The 22,606-nt window shown below is 44.9% G+C and overlaps 3 protein-coding genes across 8 annotated transcripts in view; all 3 read right to left on the reverse strand.

Annotated features, from left to right (window-relative positions):
- The window catches only part of PER3 (period circadian regulator 3), a 40,969-nt gene extending 40,602 nt beyond the window's left edge, over nucleotides 1-367 (reverse strand). For both annotated transcript variants that reach the window (XM_029962360.1, XM_008928737.2), the window contains exon 1: nucleotides 218-367. In XM_029962360.1, the coding sequence (XP_029818220.1) occupies nucleotides 218-332 (115 nt within the window). In that variant the 5' untranslated portion in view covers nucleotides 333-367. The remainder of the gene's footprint in view (nucleotides 1-217) is intronic.
- Nucleotides 368-2,345: 1,978 nt separating this feature from the next.
- Nucleotides 2,346-6,190, reverse strand: VAMP3 (vesicle associated membrane protein 3). Of its 5 annotated transcripts, none has more exons than XM_029962431.1 (6): nucleotides 5,754-5,827; nucleotides 4,899-4,980; nucleotides 4,123-4,281; nucleotides 3,747-3,774; nucleotides 3,441-3,491; nucleotides 2,348-2,649 (listed from the first exon to the last, which is right to left on the reverse strand). In XM_029962431.1, exons 1-6 carry the CDS (start codon nucleotides 5,810-5,812, stop codon nucleotides 2,534-2,536), a joined length of 495 nt encoding a protein of 164 aa, XP_029818291.1. In that variant the 5' UTR covers nucleotides 5,813-5,827; the 3' UTR covers nucleotides 2,348-2,533. The 5 variants fall into 5 exon arrangements, with proteins under 5 accessions (XP_029818293.1, XP_029818291.1, XP_029818292.1 ...); XM_029962430.1 differs by having other exon boundaries at nucleotides 2,351-2,648; nucleotides 3,437-3,491; XM_029962433.1 differs by lacking the exon at nucleotides 3,747-3,774 and having other exon boundaries at nucleotides 2,346-2,649.
- Nucleotides 6,191-7,406: 1,216 nt separating this feature from the next.
- The window catches only part of CAMTA1 (calmodulin binding transcription activator 1), a 224,162-nt gene continuing 208,962 nt past the window's right edge, over nucleotides 7,407-22,606 (reverse strand). The window contains exons 23-25 of the mRNA XM_029962359.1: nucleotides 19,354-19,384; nucleotides 16,295-16,365; nucleotides 7,407-10,908 (exon numbers count right to left, since the gene is read on the reverse strand). Of these exons, the coding sequence (XP_029818219.1) occupies nucleotides 10,845-10,908; nucleotides 16,295-16,365; nucleotides 19,354-19,384 (166 nt within the window). The 3' untranslated portion in view covers nucleotides 7,407-10,844. The remainder of the gene's footprint in view (nucleotides 10,909-16,294; nucleotides 16,366-19,353; nucleotides 19,385-22,606) is intronic.

A 22,606-nucleotide genomic window follows, 5' to 3' on the forward strand; every position in this document is an offset into this window, starting at 1 on the left:
TGGGACTCTGAAGAGAAGCGAAGCAGTAGGTGGGTATTTCAATAGAAAAGATAACATGATTGTTTAACAAAAAAACCCAACGAAAACCCCACAGTGCTTCAGAAAGTCAACTGTTAGCAGGATAACTAGAATGCATTCTTTTGTTTTAATGCTATCTGTTGTCAGACACATCTATTCATACCGTGCTGCTGTTCTTACAGATTTTCTCCACACATACCTCGGACCTGCTGGACACACTGCAAGGCGTAGTTGAGAGCACTGATGGTGCTGGACTTGCTGGAATTCCTTTTCTCTTCAGGCAAACACCTTTTCATTTCTTGGATCATCATCATCAGATCTCTGTGAGACTGGCTCCAATTCAGCTGCTCACTGTAAAATAAAGGTTAAACTTTACCAGAGAATTCTGGTACAGAAGCTTTCTTTTCTATCACTGAATTAAAATTATTCACTAAACCAACATTTTATGGGATTGGCCGCAGCATCACACAATATCCAGAAACGTCTAATGCTCCTTCACTAAATTTCCTGTTGTATTTTTCTCACTTCTTTGCTACTTGAACTGTTCTCTACCTTCCTTGTTTCCAACTTGAATATGTCATGGATGGCAAAGTCCCATCAAAACCTCTCTGCTTCTCAAGATGCTTAGCAACTAAAAATAAGCTGATGTTTACTCTAGATTTTGTAAATCTCACTAGTATTAAAATCATTAATAGGTACTGATTCTTGATCTCTCTAAGTTTTTACAGCCTTCAAGTCTGCATCTGATTATAACCACCACGAGGTTCTCAAAATACACCTGATGCAAAGATTTCATTCCTCACATGACTTGAGAGTCTTCATTATACTTTTGAGTTGTTAGCTTCAACAGCTGCAGAATTGTTTAAAGGCAAAATCTCCCTCTTCTTACATTTGCTTATTTCAGTGACTAAAAAATAAGCAGTCAGTATTCTCAAATGAGATTCTAATCCTACAGATGGGATATGAACACGATTGTTTTTAATAACTTTTATCCATTTGACATTTTTATTAGTATCATACTCTTATTATATAAACCATTACATAGGTTCAAGTATTGCGTGTTAACAAGCCAGTTCAACGTTACATGAATTATAGATTTGAACTCTTTTATGAATTAAAAAATAAAAGAAACTACCATCTCACTGATTTTCTGAACTTCCAGGAAAAATATTATTTCAGTAATTTCTGCTTTGGTACCGCCAAATAAGGCCTTAAGATGAAGTACACACAGAAGCTACCACAGGGTCACTGCCGTACATGGCTCAGCCGATCTCAGACTCAGGCACATCTCAAGGAGCCGCGCAGCAGCAGCAGGCTCGCCCCCCTGCACACGCCGCGGCCCGTGCCCCCTGCAGCCCTGCAGTCCCCGAGCAGCCCCACGGGTCACGGCCGCGACGGGTCCCCGGGCACCCGCTCCGGCCGCCGCCCGCCCTGTTACCTGTTGGCTTTGCGGCGGCGAAAATGGCCGCCTGTCTGGACTCGCGGGCTGTGGAGCTCCGTCCCGCGCAGTCGGTTCCCGCAATGCCGCTGCACCGAGTGCCCCCCCCCGCAGCGCCCCGCGGCGCCGCCGCCGGCTCCCGCCCGGCCCCCGGGCACTGAACCGTGCGCCGAGCTGCTACGCGCTGCCCTTTCGCCTTCGCCGCGTCCATCTCGGCTCCGCTGGAGCGACACAGCGCGGGAGCATCGGCCGCCACGGCCCCCTCAGCACAGCCAGACCCTGGCGCCCGCGCGTCCTGGCGCCGCCGGGGCCGATGGCTGCAGGGAGGACACGCGCCGCCCCACGAGACAGCGGGAGGAGCGGTGTCCCCTCTCCTCCTCCCGCCGAGCGGAGCGGGCACCTGAGCCGGTTCTGCGCTCCCGCTCTGCTCTCCGGCGCGCACTCCCTCAGCTCACCGCTCGGGCGGATTCCTCGCAAAAGACCCCGGCTGATCCGAGCGGCTTCCGCTTCGTCTTCCCCGGCCCTCGAGCCCCCCGGACGCGCGGCCCGTCCCGCCGACCCCAGGCTGCTTCCCGCTCGGGCCGCGGAGCCCTCAGGGGCCGCGCCCCCGTCCCGCGCGGTTACGTAACGCGGCGCACGCGGCGGCCCCTCTCCCACACACCCGCCACGTGCGAACAGAGAGAGGAGGCGGAGGCGGGGTCAGAGCCGTTTTATGTGGAGGAGACCGGCTCAGCGGGCGGTGCGCGGCCCCGCGTGCGCTGGCCCGCCCCTCCTCACGCGGCACCGCACGCGGGCCCCCGTGCATGCGCGGCCTGCCCCGCCGCCACGGTGCGGGGCCGGGGGCCGGCCCCCCGGGCGGGGCCGGACAGGGGCGGGGCCCGCGCGCGCGCAGAAGCGCGGGGCGAGCACAGCGGCGGTCGCGCAGCTCCAGAGCCGGGTCCGCCTCACGAGCTCTGCACCCCGTTTATTAAGGCACTGTGCAAGTAGTGAGCTGTGCTTGTTAGTAATTAATGGCAGGAGTGTCTTAAGGCAACCAGTAAAGTTAGTTAACATTTCAGTAATGAAAATAGTTTTGCTTTAAACAGCAGTAAATGGACTGAAAATGCAGCAGGTTTGAAGTGGAGAGGCTGAAGATTCAGAGGCACCTTCAGTTGATCTGAGTTTCTTCCTGTAACTCATGAAGTAGTCGAGGCTACAAAAAAAAGAAAGAAGTGAGGCAGTGTCCTTCAGCCCCTCACCATAACAGTCCTGCATTTTAAGAATTTAAGATAATAAAGATAAATCCCTCTTAAATCCTCTAAATCTAAGAATTTGCCGATGTTGGTTTTCTTAGCTGCGTTCTTCCTTTGTGCTTGCCTTCCAGTACTTCTCACCCAGGAGGACATCTCTGATGTCAGTGGTTACTGCAGTGTTTTTGTATCACGGCACAAACTTAAAACCTTTGTCTTCCCATTAAATATCTGGTGATTACATGGGGACTCAAAGACTGAACTATACATTCCCTGGCTCTCCATCCTAACCCAACATTATACTCATTTCATCTGGCAGCAAAACCTCTACTCAAAGAAAACCTCCCTGCTACGGCAGTGCACTTGGAACTCCCAAACCAAAAGAGGTTTATCTAGCAGGAAGCTATGGCAAATGATGAATAGTTCTCAGACAAGGGAGGTGTGTGGAATTTGATCTTACGCTTCTGCAACATGCAGCTAAAAAAAAAAAAAAGCACGTCTGTTCCTGGTTTCTAAGTCCTTGCTATTTTCATAGCAAGGTGGTTGAGATTCAGGTCCTGGAGCTCCCACAGTAGTCCCAGTTTACCATTCACTGCAAACAATGCTTGTTAAAACTGTCACTACTACTTCAAATTAATGCTGAAGTAGTACTTCTATTTGAGTATCCTGGTTTTATTTAAACTATACCAGTCAGTGAATTAACACCATCGATTCCAAGCCTATGAGGAATCCCCACTTTGGTGAAACTTACCGATGATGATGATGATGATGATAATGACAACAACAGCTATCAATATTGCCCACATCTGTGAAAAGAAGCCACACAACACTTACTACAAACCATGCAACAGCACTAACTGCCCCTCAGGATACAGGAAAACAGCCCATTCAAGGGAATTTAGCACCATGTGTCAGCTCTAACAGGGCAAGCAAAGCTTCTCGGTAAGCAAGCTTGATCCACACTTAGAGATGGCAGGTCATGCACACGGACAAAACACAGCAGTACAGTCTCCTTCACACAGAGGTTGTCTCAAGTGAATACACAAGTCTTTGTTACTCACCAAAGATGATTCCAACCTTTGCCAACAGCTACAAGTACAGGAGTCTGAGTGAGCTTCTTACACTTTCTAACACTTCCTGTACTTTAACTCAAGCTATGCATTTTTACACTTTTCTTCCTGTTCCTCAACACCTCAGATTACTGACGTGTTTCCCCACTGGCCATTACAGTGTTACACAAGATCTTGCATAGGGCAGCATGGCCTCTAGTCCAGCTTTTCATTCCTTCACCCAGCCACTATGTCAAGCTTTAAAAAGCTAGATGCTGTAAGTTAAACAACATTGGCTAAAGTAATCTCTTCTTCTACCTTTTGGGATGCCAATTGTAATAGTGTTACCTGTAGTACTGCACAGCATAAGTACACAAGGGAAGGTTACCTTACAGTTCTTCCACCAATACTTCCTTTTCAGCTTGGCTGCACTGGTCTCAAATTGGGAAGCTCCTGCTTGCAGTGCATCAGCACGGTCGTCCAGCTCTGATAACTTCTGATCTCGCTCCAATACCTTGTCCACATTCACTCTCATGATGTCAACAACCTACACCAGTTTAATGCTTACAGTAAGTTACCAGTTGTATAACCCATGGTAGAACATAATCGCAGGCAACAAACAGCAACACATGGTACTCAGTGTTCTCTTTTCAGAAGCAGAGGCTATTACCTTTTAATATATGCAGTCATAAGCTTAAACAAAACCCTGGAATTCACAGTTGGGCTGGAAGCCCCTAATAACTACTTTAAAAAGTCAGTAGTGCCAGTAGTGCTGGCATTCCTTCAAACCTGGGAAATAATTCCTGAGCCGCTTCAGAAGGAGTTGAGTCATATAAACGTGATAGTAAACCATGTCAAAAAATACTCTTGCTAGACAGCCTGGCTTTTGGGCTCCACAAAAATCTAGACACATCATATTTGGCAGTCAGCCTTCATGGCTACTGATGGGAAAAAAGCTTTTTCTCTGTAAGAACAAAGGTTTTTATCTTTAATTTTGCCAAATCCTCAAGCAGCAAGATTGCAGCTAATATTTGGACACTGGTAACTTCTCTCTACTTCCCCTTCATATAATGAAGGGAAAACTGCTTTGGTAAAAATATCTCTTCTAGTTTTATAGGTTTCCTGAAGGAAAACAATGACACTGCTATTGGACTAGACTTTTACCTCATCTACTTGGTGTTGAGTCTGCTGAAGTCGACGATTACTGCCAGCAGCCACATTTGAGCTTCCAGGGATACTGGCTGACCTGCAGTAAAGAAAGTCATCATTATTCATCTGACATTCCTGAGATGTATCCTTGGAATAAATGTAGGGTAGTTTCCTACTGAAGAAATGGTGTTTTAACAGCTGACATTAGGTGCAAGTCACACTGTGTTCCAAATATCTTGTCAACAAACTGCCTGCCATTCTAAGAGACAGCAATGGCTTGCTAATACCACATTTTGCAATAAGGTACAGGACAGCTCCAACCATGGTTCAGGGCTCAAGGAGTCAAGAGTTTAGGCTCAGGGGTGTTCTTGCTTTCCACTATGAACACAAATACTAAGTTTCAAGCTACAGTATTTACAAAAAAATTATATACAAAAACTTAATGGTTATTCTGACTACGTGCTTCTCTGTTGTTGGCTGTCTCTATTATTTTGAAACAGTTGATACGGAGCAAGCGAAAGCAGCAGAAGGAAAAAGAATCTGGCATATACAAGAATTTACTTCTGGTCAGCTTTGATTTCATAACAGAGAGTTTTTGTTTACCAGCTTCAACATTCTGCATCTTTGTAATGGATGCAAGAGTTCCTGTACATACTCCTCATACCCTTTTCACTGCTTTGCCAGGTTTTTTGCATATCTCTAGAACTATCTGTAGTCAATTTCCTTTTCTATGTTGTTATTTCTTCCACATCAGACCCTTGTTTAGCGCATCCTGGCACTCCAAACAGCCAAGTCTGACTATTTCCTGAATTTACACATTTATACATTCACTTTAAGTTCCACGGAGAGAGAACAAACGTGTACACGCACAAGGCGTGAGCCGGGAAGCCCGGGGCGAGGCTCGGAGCAGGCCCCGTACAGGCCAGCATCACCGCTCGACTGTTTTGGCACTTCCGCCAACCTTTGGTTCTATTTCACTGCTAGTTCCAGGGGAAGAGTCTCGGAAATGACACCTCCAAACACAATAACGCTCCGGTGCCCAGCAGGTGCTGCCCCGGCGGGGCGGCCCCGCTCTGACAGGCGCCCGGGGGCTGGTGGAACAGCCCGGCCCGGCCAGCCCAGCGCCCCGGTACCGGCCCGAGCGGGGCCTCTGCGCAGCCGCCCTGGAACCGCCGCCTGGGCGCGCGCCGGGCCCGGCGCGCTACCCGGCTCCCCGCGCGTCCCCGCACGGCCCCGCACAAGCCTCCGCACGCCCCGCACTCCACATCCTGCCGGCGGGAAGGCGCGGCCGCAGCCGCCCGGCGGGTCCAGCGGGAACGGTGCTCGCGCGACGGCGCCCCATGGGTGACGTCAGAAGGGCGGGGCCTGCAGGGCGGGACCCGCGGGCAGGGGCGGGACCGCCGGAGGGGCGGGACCCGGAGGCAGTGGGCGGACCCGGAGGCAGGGCGGGACCCGGGGCAGGGCGTGACCGGCCGGGGCCACTCCCCCAGCGCAGCCGTCGGGCGCAGCGCCGCGGGGGGCGCCCTCCCCCCGCGCCGGGCCGCTCTGTTGCCGCAGCCCCGCCGGCGGTTCCGGCCGGGCCCGGCGGGAGGCAGGGCCTGCTCTGCACCACTTGGGCTCGTTTTCGCTTTCCCCCTTCACTTATTAAACAGGCTTTTTCTCACTCCAGCCATTTTTTCCCCTCATGTTTGGTCTTCCAGTTCTCTTCTGCCATTCCACTGGGGAGAAGGGGGAAGGTGGGGCAATGAGCAGACAGCTGGTGTCTACTTTCAGTACAGAGTCAACCCACCACAATACTAAAGAACTCGGCAATTAATAGGTATGTAAATAGGAAAAATGGGGAAGTAGCTGAGATCAATTTGGGGAGTTAAATGCTGATTTATTTATCAGGAGAACATAATTAAACTTTGTCTGTCTGTAGTCAGAAATAAACTCTCTAAATGAAATCTCGTCTTCTGTTGTGGTTCTGGGTTTTGGAAGAACTTACAGCACTACTAACAGAGTCTTTCGCATACCAGATGACTATTAAACTTGATTTTCCCTGCTAGGCTGGCCTTGTAGTAGTCTGGTACAAAAGTTTCATTACTGAGGGCCAATTTGTGTAACTTCTATATCTGATCAGCGCAAAGTTACTGTGTCTCAGTTATTTGTATTATTGTGACCTCTTACATATCTGCATCAGCAACCCTCTTGAATTCTCCTAGGATTTGACTCTGCTTTGTGCACACTGTAGGATTTAGCATTTTGCTACCAGGTACATATGGTTTCTCATGAAAAGCCCTGGAAGTGATTGTCCACTGACAGGAACTGAAAACAATGTGATCTCAGACAAGCTCTGGGGGTTGCACCTGCTCATGGGCAGGCTGTTACACCTGTGAGAAATCAGATGCAGTATACTTAACAAGCAGATCATGCAGAGAAGAAATGCATTTTTTTCATGGTTCCTTACAGTGACTAAAGGGCTACATCACTCTCAAACTAGGATGGAGGAGATGTGTTTTAAAAGAAGGCACACACTTTGTATGGGGAAATTTTCTTTGTTTTTAATTTACAGCAGAAAGAATATAAAGCATTCAGAAAACATTTTCCATATTTTAAGGGCAATTCAAAACATTTTGCATGGTTCCAGCAGCTGAGTTCTTCAACAGATCCATTGATTCAGTGATGCTTTACATGCACGGTTACAAAAATAAAACTTACAAAAGAGAAGACATCTATACTAGTTTTACATGCAAGTCTTGGGGACCCCCCATTGGGCACCAGCTATTGTGTGGAACTGCCATAAGCGTGCAACCAGAGAGGGGGTTCATGTTATATTCTGTATTTCTTTCACACAGTATTACTGCTGTCGAATGTGTTTCACAAAGGAGCGGTTCCATTATCAGAAGACAGAAGATCTGGCTCCTGGCACTTGGGAGTTTGAATTTTCCTAGAAAGCTGCACTTACTTATCTTCGGTGAAAATATAAGTTCCACAACCAAGAAGAGGGTTCGCAGAATCACTTCACTGCAGGGGAGTCCTTCTCCCTCCCCAGTGACACACTGAAGGGTTACGGCCCGACACAACAAAGCACTTGGGAGCTGTACGTGGCTTCAAGCATGCGGGGAGTTCTGCTGCGCCCGCGGAACTGCCGGCATGGTTAACACCAGTACAGGCTTAAACGTTTGGCTGAAGCAGGATCTAGATTAGTAGATACACCACCAGGCCCATGGATCTGGAAGAGTAATTTGAAATAGCTCTGTATATTACTGAATCATTTTCTGTAAAGACAAGGAGTTAAAACATTTCCACTGAGGTCACTACTCTTGTTAAGAACAGATCAATTCTATATTGTCACGTATTGGTTAATGGGTACAATATTTCACTTTCAAAATGTCAGAGTTCTTCCAGTACTAATACAGAGCATTTCCAATTCATTCCAAAGGAGATTCTTCAGTGTCTCCTGTTCTGTTTTGGCGTGAGAGGAAAATTTAATGGTTAAGGTTCCAATTGCAGACAGTAAATGGAGGCTACAAGGCTGCCCACAGGCACAGCGTGAGTGCCAGGCCATTCGTTTTGCCTTTTTCCCTTTTTTAGAATTGAATCAGGTCATAAAGCAGCAGTTCAGAAATGTACAAGAGAATTCTGATAATGAGCTATAGCACATCTACTATAATTCAATGCTGGCAGTGAAAGGAAGTAATTAAAAACAGGTACAATTATAGAAAAGGCACCAAGAGCACTGACCCCAGTTTTTTTGCCACAATCTTTGTTTTTACTCTTCTTGTAAAGACACCAGTTTCAAAGCTTCTTATATGTGAATATTTTTTGGCTTCACAACAAGCCCTGCGTTTAAACATTGCAGTTGGTGGCCGGGATCAAGCAAGAACAACTATTCCGAAACTAACAATCTCAGATTTACACAAGTCCATTCAGAAATTTTAAACTGCCACAAGTGAGACAAACAGACAGGAGCAGTTTCTGATCTCAGATACATGTACATGACCCACAGTAACAACATGGACTTCAGGAGTTTCTTCCCTTACATTCCTATGTAATGAAGATCAGAACCTGGTTCCCATTGTTCAGAATCTGTGACAATTTTAAATTAGTAGTTCAATTTAAAAAAAATCTAATTTCTTTGGCTCCTCACTATGTGGAAATAGCAATATACCATGACACCCCTACAAGATCAGTTTGCATCTTTTTTTTAAGTTTTACTTAATTTTTTTAAATTTTTTGTGCAATTTTTATTACATTTTCTGACTTCCAGCAGGAGATATGAAAATGTGAAACATATTTTCTACTTTTGTACTATTTATTTATTTTTTTTTTTCATTTTATGTTCATTCTAAGTGTTCTTTATTGGAGTGAGTGTATGGTGTTAAGCTAGATACGGTTTTTGTACTCTTATGATTATCTGCTTTGCAAAAGTAACTTAATTTTCTTAAGCAATATTAGCATTCACATTACTTGGCACCATTGGCAAAAAAAAAAAAAAAAGAAAGAAAGAAAAAAAAAAAAGACGGGGGGAAAAAAAAAGCAAGGAATATATAAATTAAACCCAACTGAACCAAACTCCTGGTAGCCAAAATCAAATGTAAACATATCCTTTTTTTCTTTTTTTTTTTTTTTAAGTAATGTTGCTCTGCCTTTTTTTCCTAAGTCTAAATACAGTAGCTCTTTTTTGCCATTTAGTCATGCTTTAGCAAAAATGTTCTTCTAAAGAACATTTAAAATAAAGTTTCTTATAGTGAAATAAAGTTTTTGTTTCATTTTACAGACCATAGCCACTAATGCTTTGCTTTGTTCATTTCTTTTTCTTGAGTTCATGCACATATCTCTTTGTTTTAATATATACAATATGTACAAACAATACATCCACACTCTTCTGGTTCATTCAGACAAAACTATACAAATAATAATTTTATCTTGCCAAGTTATTGACCCTTTGTGAATAAAATATTTAGTAATTAATCAATATATTCCCTTTCAAATATTTTTTCTCATTTTCCATTTCTACCTTCTATATATACAGAAAACTGCCCAGATTTCGATGAAGTAGCCAAAATAAGAAATTTACTGGCCAGAATGCAGCACCACTGATCTTTAGGTGGCTTAAAATGTCCAGGCAACATATGTACGTGACTCTGCAAAATGACAAGAGGTTTGACATAAGAGAAAAAGCTACATGTTTTACAAATTATTTAAGAACTTAATTAAAACAATAGTACATGAAGGTAAGGCTAGAAAATAAAGTGCTGAATATGAGAGAAAGTACATGACAGTTGATATGTTTGCAGGTTCTAGTAAAAATACCAAAAAAAGTGTTTAAAACTTGCTTAAGCTGCTCTCTCCATTCTCATGCATTACCCGTGTCTCTCACACACCAACCCCTTCTGTAAGTTCCCACAGGATGTATTAAAAACCTGCAGATTTAAAAAGTTGCATTAAGTGTGCTGTAGAGGTTTAAATAAAACACAAAAGACAGGAGTGCGAAGGAAATGAGGATGCATGGACCCAATAAAGATGTACTGATCTAAGCCCCTCCACTGAGACTCTCAAAGCTTCAGTTTCTTGGAGATGACTGACAGGTGCAGGAACAGCATTCTTGTGTTGCTTGTGCATTCCCACCTTTTCTGAACAATATTTTTGGTATAATATTTGTACAGTTCCACATGTTGTTTAATACAGCCCTATATGAAAAGGATAATTAATCGCTTCTTCGTTCCTTCTCGGAGAATGAAGCAACTCACAATTTCTTCCTGGTGTCTTTTGTTTTCCCAACGATCCAACAGAAGATTGAGTTCCAAGATGTCTTGCTGAACAAATTAAAAGTTGTCCATGAAAGTGCAAATGCAATGACCAAAACATTACTGTTAAAATCCTGCAGCTGGTATTTCCAGAACTGCAGTGGGTATTTTTGTTGTTGTTGCATGTCTCTGCTAAAAACAGAAAATGAAAACAGTCTGAAAAGCAATGTCACATTGCTACGGGATGCTGCTGCGTATCTTCAAGTTCCTTGGCCTTTTTCAATTCTTTCACTCTGAAAAAACAAAGAGGAGCTATGTAATACTTCTATTGCAAACCTCTTGAAGACACAGAACAATCAAAAGGACTCCTCAGTCCAGCTTCCCGTGCAGAAGAGCCAGCTCTCAGAGAAATGACAGGAGGGTAACACCTTCCTGACACCGTAACAGTTGGAAGTGCAAGAATGGGTCACGAGAGATCTGAGACAAACACATTTGGAGACATACCCCTAGTTCCAGCTACTGTTTTTCCCCAGTATTTGCAACTACAGCTGGGCTTTGTTCTGGTATTGGCCTATCCAATTGCTTGGGGTTTTCTGGACTGCTGTTCACTAACTGACCCTGCAGCTGCTCTTATTTGTCATGGCAAAGGGGCTGTTCAGTGCTGACCTCTTTTCTCCACAGTGTTGAGGCAGTGACAGCCTGATGTCGTGGCCAGTACAGTGGGGAAAAATCAGTCCATCCTACTAGGAAAGGAAGCTTGGTGTTGATACAGAATCTCACATGAGAAAGTGTTTATATGCAAGCAGAAGAATTGGTATGGGTGTGAGAAAAGGTGTTTCACACGTATTCCAGCTGCTGGGGGCTGTATTTTCTAGCATGTTGTTAGGAGTAGATTTGTGTGTTTTCCCAGCCAGCAGTGGAGGATGCTGGATGCTGTGTGCTGAGGGTGATGAACCTACAGCATGGAAGAGTCACCGTCCCTAGATGAGGCCTGGTGCCCCATTCAGAACTCTCTAAAATGCATGCGATACATTACTTCCTCTAACACTTGTCAGCATAAGAACTAAGCCATCGCTGAAAGACGGAAGAGTTAAAAGTTAAATTAAAAGAATGAAGAGGAGGGAATCCTTTTAACCCCGTTACGTGAAACAGAACTCTGTATTGGTGCAGAACTCTCTATTGCAGCAGCAATCTTCTCCTCAGACTTAACCTGGCTGTGTGTCAGTGCAGGCTCCCTGCAAAGGAGCCAGACCAAATCCAGGGGGACTCCCCATGCTGTCCCTAAACCACAAGGCAGCTGGCTGTGCTTGGGGCTGGCTCTGCCTCTGCTTGCAGGGAGCTCCTCTGCAGTACGATCCCTTTGCCACTTGCCTCCACCTGTCTTCCCTCTGCTCCTGCAAGGGGAGGACGGACCCCTGCAATAGGAGCAGAACACAGCACAAAAAAAAGGTGATTTAGCTAAGCATGTACATGCTCAAGTACTCAAGTGCTGTTGCAAAATCTTGAAAGGATAAATAGCAAAGGTATGGTACAAAAAATTGTGTCAGAGAGGCAAGTCTGTGTAACGGAAACCAGCTACAAGTGAGTGAATTTAACAATAAATAAATGCACGTTGGGAGAGCTAATCAGCAGCAGTGAGAGTTTGGAGCTACTGTATGTAGACTTATACCCACACATCCACTTTTGGCTCGCACCAGTTTGCTAATACAAGGATACAATGAAGGCTATAAATTGATCTTTATAAATACACCTCCATTTCACCATTTTATTTATTAATTTTTCTGCATGTACTGTTACTCAGAACCACAGTCAAAAGGGAGCTGGCTGCTTTTACCTCTGTTTTAGCTGACTCAAAGCTCTAGCACTCAAAGGCATTCTCAGTATTTGTTAAAAGTGGCCAACAGGGGTCAAACCACACTAACCCATATGCAGGTAAGACCTTCACTAAATACCTCAATTCCAGTGGCCTGTTGGAGAATATAATGCATGGAAAGACTGTGCTAGTCCAAATGCACACACTGTTTTGAGAGTCTGAAGGCCACTGCTGAAGGGGCCCCAGCACCCCTGAAATGTGAGCCTCTGTACTGCTCCCCCAGCTGCCAAGCAGTGCTCTCATCCCCAAGGGATGAGGAAGGGGCAAGGCAGCCACCAGCATCGGGGGTTCTCAATTCCTACTTGGACACTGCTATGCTGAGCCCAAATGCCTACTACAACTTCACAGAGATATCTTCTACAAGAAGATTTTGGGTCTACACAAACTGGTGTCGAAAAGACCCTGTTGATATCAAGGGAGTGGAGGCTTCAGCACTGCATAGAAGGCAGCAGCAAGCCTCTACTCAGGCTGACAACCTGACTTCTACCTGAGTTCACTGGGGTTCTACCTGCTGTGTATGGCCAGATCACCTTTTCAGTACAGGAAACAGAGGAGGGCCGGTACAATGAACTGAAAATACTCACAAATTACAAACTACCCATCTTCAGTATATTTGGTTTACTTTTCTTACAGCAGAAAAGCAGCCTCTCCCTTGAATTTATTGCTAATACTTCTATTGCTCTGCTGCTTAGCAGCAGGAGGCGTGCCAAGATCTGTGGTACTATGCTAGAAAACGTGGTGTACTTCTTTGCACTGGACAATTTTTAAGGCTTAGATTAACTATGTTCAAGATATCATCAATTAATGCACGATTTGCAGTGCAACTTCCAAGTGTTTTCTGTTGCACTTCAGTACTGTAATGTAAAATTAACCTGTTATTATAGATCTCTCACTAAGAACATGCACATTAAATAAGCTGGTGGCTCTTTCACTGAGACATGCTATTCCTTACTTTGGTACTTTACATGCAAAGGCTACACTAACAAAGCACTTTTGCTGGAAGAATGCATGACATGCTTTGCTGCAAACTTCAACCTACAGCATGCAGTATCTGTACTGGTGCAGACCTATTGCATCTGTTTGCCTGGAACATACATGCCAACAGAAGGTAATTACTGCAGCAGTCAGCCTTAGCACAGGACCTTAAAGATCATCTAGTCCAAACCCCCCTGCCATGGGCAGGCACACCTTCCACTAGACCAGGTTGCTGAGGGCCTTATCCAACCTGACTTTGAACACTTCCAGGGATGGGTGTACACCTTGCACTTTGCTTTGTTCAACCTCATGAGGTTTTCATAGGCCCACCTCTCAAGCCTGTCAAAGTGCCTCTGGATGGCCCACCCCTTCCTTCCAGCCTGTGACTGCAGCACACACACAGCTCGGTGTTGTCAGTGAACTTGCTGAGGATGCTCTCAATCCCACTGTCAATGTCACTGACAAAGCTGTTGAACAGGATCAGCCCCAGCACTGACCCCTGAGGGACCCCACTGTCTCCACATGGACAATGAGCCATTGACCACAACTCTGAGTGCAGCCATCCAGCCAGTTCTTTATTCACCAAGTGGTCCATCCATCAAATCCATGTCTCTTCAACTGAGAGACAAGGATGTCATGCAGGACAATGCCCAATGCTTTGCATTTGTAACACTTTCCTTGGTCAAGTGCAATTTACATGGTTGCAGGTACAATGATAATTACTGCTTAAAAACACAAGCACATACTAGTACCAAATTTCCCTACAGTAATGGTTCAGACTCTCAAATTTGCCATGGGTACATTACTGAAAGATGCTCTTTAGTATGCAATGGCTTAAAACAAACCCTGCATTCCACAGCATTTATACACTTAAGCTTCAAGATGATGACCATCCCAAGATAGCACATTTTTTTTATTAACTAATCTCTGTGTTCTGTATATGTAATGGTGCACGTGTCCCACTGCACATGGGAGCGCAGGTAGGTACTGTGAGTCCTCTACTGATCACGACACTGCCCGGTAGGTACAAAGACCTGCACTCTGCAGCTGCCAGTCTCTACTCCTCACTCTGGAGCTGGCACTGGGAGACTAGGGAAGTTCTCCCTTCTCCTGACAGCTGGCACAGGGCAGCCCTGCTCACTGCAGACTCTGCAGCAGGCACAGCCAGAGTGAACTGAAGTACCTCCAAATGCTACCAAAAATGGAGCCAATCTGTGGTCAGAGTGACACTGGAGAAGCACTGAGGTGCTGTTGTGAACACCTTGCTGCTTCCTCAAACCATGCTAAACAGGAGGTGTCAGAACCATGCATCAAGGACCAAGATAATCCATTCACTTCCTCTGAAAGGCTTTGTCAAGAGAACTTAAAACTAATTGTCTTCAACCAATTAATTCTTTCTTGGACAGTCTGTACTGCAGCCTTTCATGTGTCTTAGAAGTCCTTTCAGTCCTCACTGAACTCTTCTTCTCTGAGTTCCTTACTCATTGGTACTTTGATTTGGTTACAACAATATAAAGTATCAGTAGGGGGGCTGGTATTTCTTCTTCATTAAGGCTCAGTGTAATAAATTCTCTAAATTTTCAACTGCAGTTAAAAAATAGTTTGACCAGGGAAGAATTTTGGACAAATAGAACCCTTGAGATTAGAAACCCTCTGAGTAAGTGCTGCCAGGAGAGATTTTATGTGAACAGCATAGCATTGCTTTCAAGCTAGAAGGCAATCTTCTTTGGTTCACATTTTTCCACTCTTAAATTGAGGCTGAGGAAGAGGACTAAAGTGTAGCATTTGCAGTTACAAGCAATAATAAACTGCTCTAAGAAACAGAATACTACTGGGATTTACAGAATGGAACAGCAGAATGGATGTTCTTAGACAAGATGTTTCAATCCAGTTTGGTAGACTTGCAGTGAGACTTTTTTTTTTAAACAATAAAGAAAATGAGAGCACCGAGAGAAAGTGATAGCAGCAGGTCAGGTGCTGTTAGATGGTGTGCAAACCTCTCCAGGAGTCTACAAGCACCAGCACGCTAGCTCAGATCACTTCTGGGAGTGCCTCAAGCTGTCTGGGACTGGAGGTGAGGGCAGCTCAAGTGAGGCACAGCTGCAAGCAGAGCACACCAGAACGGGAAACAGGCTCTAGCTGCTACAGGTCTCCAAACAAGAAGCACCATCCTACACCAGCAGCTCTGAAATGATGCACAAAACTGCAAGGACCATAACTTTGGTTTTGCACTGATCAAGCCTTGAACACAAAACTCCTCAAATAACATTTTCTCTAGACCGTAAGTGCCTCTAAGGTACAAAGTCATTCCCTCAGCAAGTGCTGAAGAGCAGATGGAAGGAAAAAGCACGTGCAATAGAGATGACCGCTGATAAGGTGTCTGAAATAACAGCTGTGGTGCTGACACACAGAAAGGGAAGAGAAGATGACTTCAAACATGAGCTTTGAACCCTGACTGTTGGGAGCTGTGTCCTGGTTCCCAGACCGCTCCAGCCAGACAAAGCTTCTGCCCTTGGCACTGTGGTACTTACTTGGACACCATGAAGGAGGTTGCATCGATACGTGCTGAAGCAATGTAGAAAGCAACAGACCCAGCAAGTGGCAGCTTCTCTCCCCCTCCCCAGTCCTGTACAGGGTGTCAGCAAATGAACCAGGCCTACTTAGAAAAAGTCACAGCAAACGATGGCTTCATGGGTAAAGCATAACACAAAGCTGCTTCATCAGACTTACTCCATAAGGCCCAGCCAAGGAAATGCTGAATGAGTCTGAATGCTGAAGATCAGTATATAGGACGGGGTGCAAGAGCCAGAGAAGGCTGGCTGGTGAGTTACCTGTTGCTCTGAGAGCTGAAATGGCCTGTGGGACATTTAAGAAAAGGGAGCTCTTGCCTTTTCCCAGATACCTCATTTAGGCAGCAAAACAAAAAAGACAGAAAGGCCCAGTAAGAATGACACCCCAGAGCACATGGTCTGCAATTTAACACACACATTTTTGAGCTCCAAATACATTCAGCCCCTGAAAGAGGTAAATGAAAAAAGAAATTATTTTGAAAACTTTTGTTGCCGGTACAGTGACGCACATCCCAACACATTTTCGCATATTGTCCTGAACTCAAACAAAAGGGACTTCCCAATCCCTCAGAATTTTCTCCCATTCTCAGTCTTACTAAGAGATGTAAGAACCCAGGCACTCCAATGCAATGTCTCCCGCACAGCATGGATCAAAACCACACAAAAAATACAAGTCCTAGATGCACAGGGGTAGCAAAATGTTTGTTGCTAAAATGCCAAAAAAGGGAAGAGTATGCAGAGAACAACAAAATATAGTAGATGTTGTTTATTCAGGTATGAAATGAAGCTGTACTTACCAGAGAACTGACTCCAGGTGTCAGCATGTGTTACATGCACACTCCCCCAAACTGGAGAGCAGCATTTAATCTAACCATGAGAATGTGGTGGGGGGTAAGGGGATCTAGTTGTACATGAAAGATACTGTGAGTGAATACAGTTTTTATTACTCATGATCACATGTAACAAGTGCACTTGTTTGGCCCCAGAGAGGCAGAAAGTGCTCGACTGGCCTAGTGATGTGAAAAGCCTTGCTCCATGTGCTCGGCTCCAGATCCCCTCTGCCAAGGCTGTGGCAGAGAGGGTCACACTTCAAGCAGCCGTGCAATTTGTTCACCTCTATATATGGACTAGGAGCAAAGCTCTCCTTTGCAGGGGGCTATAGCAGATGGTTTGACCAATGAGCAGGCAAACATTTGTGTAGTGGGGCACTGCGAGTAGCTGAAATCTCTCCCCTGAAGCATCTGTCCTTGAGATGAAAACTATTACTTAAAGGCAACAGCAATCGGATGGGGTTTTTTTCCCCTAGAAGGTAATTTCTATTGCAGAAAGATATCAAGTTTTGTCTCACAAGAGCTGGTCAGTAAAATCTCCTGCCTCTCCCTCTTTGCTGATCCTGGTGTACTGTAACCCAATTAAATCCAGAAAAAAATAATCAAATCAATTTGAAAAGGTTTTAAAACTGAAACACAGAAGCAAATGCTGCCATCATTTATCTGCACAACAGCATGTGTACAGAATACATCCAATTTGTGCATTACAGACAGACACATTTGCAGGCATTCCCTCGGCACAGGGGGATGTGTCAGCCTGTGCATATCAGAAGGCCCAGGAATACTTGTCTTGTGGGTGTGCATGCCAGTAGCACACGCACACAGGTTCTTATCAGAATGCAAAGAATAATTTGCTGTAACAGATTTACTTTAGCAGAACAGCAGCCAATACATTTTGTGATAGCTCACAGTTTATTTTTTCCAGATAAGCAGAGAACTCCCTCATTTCCCCACCAATCCCACATCACTGGCCATTCCAGGCAAAACCTTCAAATGCTACCAAACTTCCAGAATCTGCCTCCTGATAATTTCTCATATGCTACATACACAAAGCTTTAAAGTGCAACAACTGTTTCTCCTGCAATGCTGACAACCTGCCCGTCAGCTGCACCTACACCACGCAGCCCCTGCAGAGCCTCAGGGCACGTCTGGGCCTTTGCCCCCATTTCCTCCAATTCTTACTTCATTTGTTGTTAGTAAAGAACCCAAATTTTAATTCGTAAAAAATTGAGGATATGCAACAAAAAATGGTAGCATAAACGTCATAGTTTGGAAACAAATGTTATTGGCTGCTGCTTCTTTGTTGGGTTCAGTAGAGTTAAACAAATAATGATGTCTCCAGCAGGCTTAAGCCCAATTCACACTCTCACTATTGAGTCTTGAAAACGATCTCTGCAATTCAATGTCAGCAAAACTCCATGATGAACCATTTGTTTTTCTTTTCTGAATGTTACATGGAAGCAGGAGTCCAGGCCATCCCTCCCTCTGCCTCCCCTCCCTTGCTGAAAACAGGAATAATAAGCACACAAATGATGGTATTTCTGATGGCAGTTTTTGACAAAAACCCTGTTGCCCTAACAACCTCTAAAGGGAGATGGAACAGAGCAGCCTGCTGACAATTGAGGCATGTGCCTTGAGAGCCAGGCCATTCCCTGCTCGTACAGGGGCTGTGACCTGCCACGGGAATGCTCCCACCTATTCCCACCCTCCTGTCAGGGAGGGGAGCAAACCAGCCGCTAACATGACTAAGCACACAGGCGAGTGGACTCTTTCATGCTGAGAACGAGACTCCCAACAGAAGCTCTCTTGGCACTTAGGGTAACACAGTTACAGCATCTCCATTTCAAGTTTGTTTTCCTTCCCATTGGAGGAGTGGATTAATACATGAGAGAAGCAGCTGTCAAAAAGCTGGCCCAGTTGTCAAAAAGGCAACCAGATGTGTAACTTACCGAAGACCAACTTCTAGAAGATAAGCATTGGTGCTTAACCACCTTTGGCAGTAAAAAGCAACGTGAGGAGCTCTTCCACCTGGCTCAGGCAGAAACAAATACTAATCTAGAGTAGGCTGCACCTGAACTGCAGCTTCCTACGCTCTAGCCTGAATGCTGTCGCAGTCCATGACAACGGGCATCGGTACTCACTGAGTGTGTGTGAGTGCAGACCCTGTCAAGTTCCAACATCTACTAACAGCCATTTTGGATACTGAAAAAATATCCCACCGACAACGCCGTCTAAGCATGCCCATGATGAATATACATGTCCTTTTTCACAAATTCATGCATTGGTAACATCTACTGCAGAGCTCTGTCCTGTTACAAAAGCAGCAGTGTTAGTCATTGCAGTAGGGTTAGTTTGTACAGGATTCTTTTTTATAATTAATGGAGGTGAAACTTAACTGGCATATCTTGGCTGCAGCCCCATGCAAGCAAGCAGAAAGCAAATATATTTAAAATGGAAGAGAGGAACTGGCTAGCAGGCAGCTACACTCACCCTTTTGTACAGCCTATGGTCCACCAGTGGGCTTCAGAGTGCAAAACAATACCAAAGAGCCATTAGACACACATGGCAACAACTGTACCTTACCCAGAGCTTCACTTCAGGGAGGAGGAGACAGCACTTCTGCTTGCCTGGAGAGAAAGAACCCTTCCCACTCCTGCCTATGGGACTCCTCTTTACCAGGGAAGAGCAGTCCTGTGTGTAGTTTTTTAGGGCAGAAAGTTATAAGCAAGTAGAATAAACGCAACACTGTCATCCCCATGGCATTTCTACCTGCATCCTGCCTACCCTTGCAGCAATCATCTGTTTTCTATCTCATTCCAAATGCTACTCCATAGAAACCACTGCAGATCATAATCACAGCAATGGTTTAGGTATCCCTCAGAAGAGTAGAAGTTTTCTACAAATCAGAAAAAGAACAGGAAATAGGAGGTTACCTTCCCAGTGAAAGATGTACCATACATGGATTTGGCCCAGCAAATCCAAACCCACTTCAGAGCTCCCAGATTTCCTTGCAGCTCTAGATGTGTCACATCTGGGGATCACTAAATAGGTGGAGTCTTCCCAAAACCACTAAATACACAAAGCCCTGGTTCTGCCTCACACAGGGCAGTGTGCCTGGAGGCAGATCAGCCCACAGGATGTGTAAGGCTGGAAGTTAGTCAAGTGCCAGCTGACAGGTTCAGGCACCATGGGAGGATGGGTAAAGCTCTCCTGGGAGGCCAGGAAGTTTCTGTTTCTCTTTCTCAACAAAACAATACTTCTGTGACAAGTCATGTTGCTACCATGTTATGGTTGATGCATGTTTTTCACCAGATTTTTGAAAATATGACAATAGATGGATAAATATGGGGTTTTTTTGTTCAAAGTTAAAGGGAGAAGATATATGTCTGACGGTCAGAATGACTGCTGCTGATGAATGACCCCTCTTGCCTCTGTGACACCTGAGAATAATCAGCTACCAGACCATCAGTGTCTTCTCTAAGAACATATTCAACCAAAACAGACACTTCTTTTCTGATTTTCATCAACATCTATGCATCCACTACTGAGAGCTCCAATAATGCAGAACCTCTCTCATTAACTCTCTCAAACACCTGAAATATCTTCTGGTCAGGCAACAAATGTCGAGTTCAGGAGACAGATCCTCAAGGTGATAGGAATCACGCTTGTGTTATTTGAGCCTTTGTGCCAAAAAGTTACTAAGCAAAATAGAACAAGGTGATCATTGAAGATGTTCTGAATGTGAGTGGAGAACGAGTTCTCAGAATTGGTTTAAAGGAGACTTTGATCAATTTTAACAGGAAAAAAACCTACCAACCAGATGGCTGCCAGGGAAACGCCTGAGTAAATCTCACCTAAAGGCTACAGAATAAGCTCTTGAGAGTAATTTTTTGGCCTACCAGCAGAATCTGCTCATGGACAAAAACCTAGATTAAACCGTTCCATTTTCTTTTTAAGGTTGAATTTCTGAACTTTAAGAATTTACTGCCTTCTCACTTAGCTCACTATTCTTACAATAGATCACAAGTGGCTTTTACAGCCTCTCCCCTCAGCTCTATCAATGGACAGAAATCTGCTACAAGATCCTATTTCTTTGATGTTCCTGTGCATGCTCTCTTTTCTCTCACTCCCTCAGATTTTTCAAAAATATCTGACTCGTACTGACAAGGCACTGCTGTTTAACAAATGGCTCTATAGTGCCATTTTTATGCTACAGAGCATTAACTAACATTAGATACTAATTGTTATGGCTGACTCCTGGATGTTCAGGAGCTTGGATGGTCAAGGTGTTTCTTTCTGGAGACTGGGCCTTTCTTAATTTCTTATTTATAGCAGCAGTGTGCTAACTTTGGAAAAAAAAGTATTATATTTTTCCTTTACAGTTGTTTACACAAGCAAAAGACTTCCATTTGTCTTCAAAATCCTGGGTGGTAATAAATCTCTAAGAACCCAATTTTGTGTGGTGTTTGTCACCGACTGCAAACAGCAGAGGGAGCAGATACCTGTGTGGTTCCAGTAGCCAAAGGAACCCAAGGAGAGATACTAAAGCAGTGTGACCCCAGGATCACAGAGGTAGCCCAAGTGTATAGAGCATGAAGTGCTTTGGAAAATATCTTGCTTTGCAACTGCTTGCTAGAGCTTTTTTGGCAAGCAGAAGGAAGATGGGAACAAGGCCCAAACCTGTCACATTTCTAAACAGTTCTATAAATCTGGTAAATTTAAGTATTTTTCAAGCAGATTCTGAATGCTTGCCATTTCTGAATGTTCTGTCATTTTGGTACGTCTTGCTTTTACTTTTAGCATTTGCCAATGCCAGAATGCTCCTGTTTAAACTTTGTGGCAATTACTAGTATTAGTTACAATAACATGGTTGCTTGGAGAAAGTATGTGATTACTTGGAGAAAGTATGTGATCACAAATGTGTGATCATTTCTACTTTAGAAGGAAAGGCAAAGGTGTTTTGAAACACAGCTAACATCTTCAGTGGAAATAAGTCACTTTTTCCTTTTGTTGCATCCTAGCCATGAACCGCGGACGAATTCCCAAGTAACCACAACCACTAACAAAGTGCCTCTGGACATGGACAGGACTGCACTGCTGCAGAAATTCAAGCACTGTGCACTGTGACATAAGCCAGGGAGAGCCTAAGGACAATGAATCCCCCCTGCTCCTGAATTCCTGTCTGTAACTACTCAAGAGCTAAACCCATCCTGCAGAGATGCCCAGCAGCAGCGACCATGCTGCTAGAGAGAACAGACTGACCCCAGGCAAAGGGAGGGGTCTTGCCTCCAAAATTCAGTGGTGCACATGAGCAGGGTCTCACTCTACAAAGGCAACAGGAGACACTGAGAAAGAGAAAGGCAATGAGCTGAAGTCAAGAACTGCTGGAATCATGGGCAATTTAAACCTGGGAGAGTCTGCATTACTCAACAGTTGGAGTCAACTGAGCCCAGCTGAAGTCCATGGCACATCCTGGATGGTGGTGGGAACGCCTGGGATATTCTCTGGGCCTGTGTGAGAGTTGGCTGCATGGACAGAAATTTGGCACGTAGCTTCCCCAGGGACTGCCTGGATCTCAAGTAGATCTGAGAGGATACAGAAGTTCTGAGCCTCCATCTGCTTCAGCAGGACATGCTGCACAACAAACACATCTTTTGGTCTCTTCCATATGCCCTGCCAAAAACAAGAAGCCACTTGTGCTTCCTCATCAATAACTGTGGTTGTTTCAAGTGCATTTGGAAAT

The sequence above is a fragment of the Manacus vitellinus genome, unplaced genomic scaffold (assembly GCF_001715985.3).
Source record: "Manacus vitellinus isolate BGI_N305 unplaced genomic scaffold, ASM171598v3 scaffold_46_pilon, whole genome shotgun sequence".
Taxonomy (NCBI): Eukaryota; Metazoa; Chordata; class Aves; order Passeriformes; family Pipridae; genus Manacus; species Manacus vitellinus.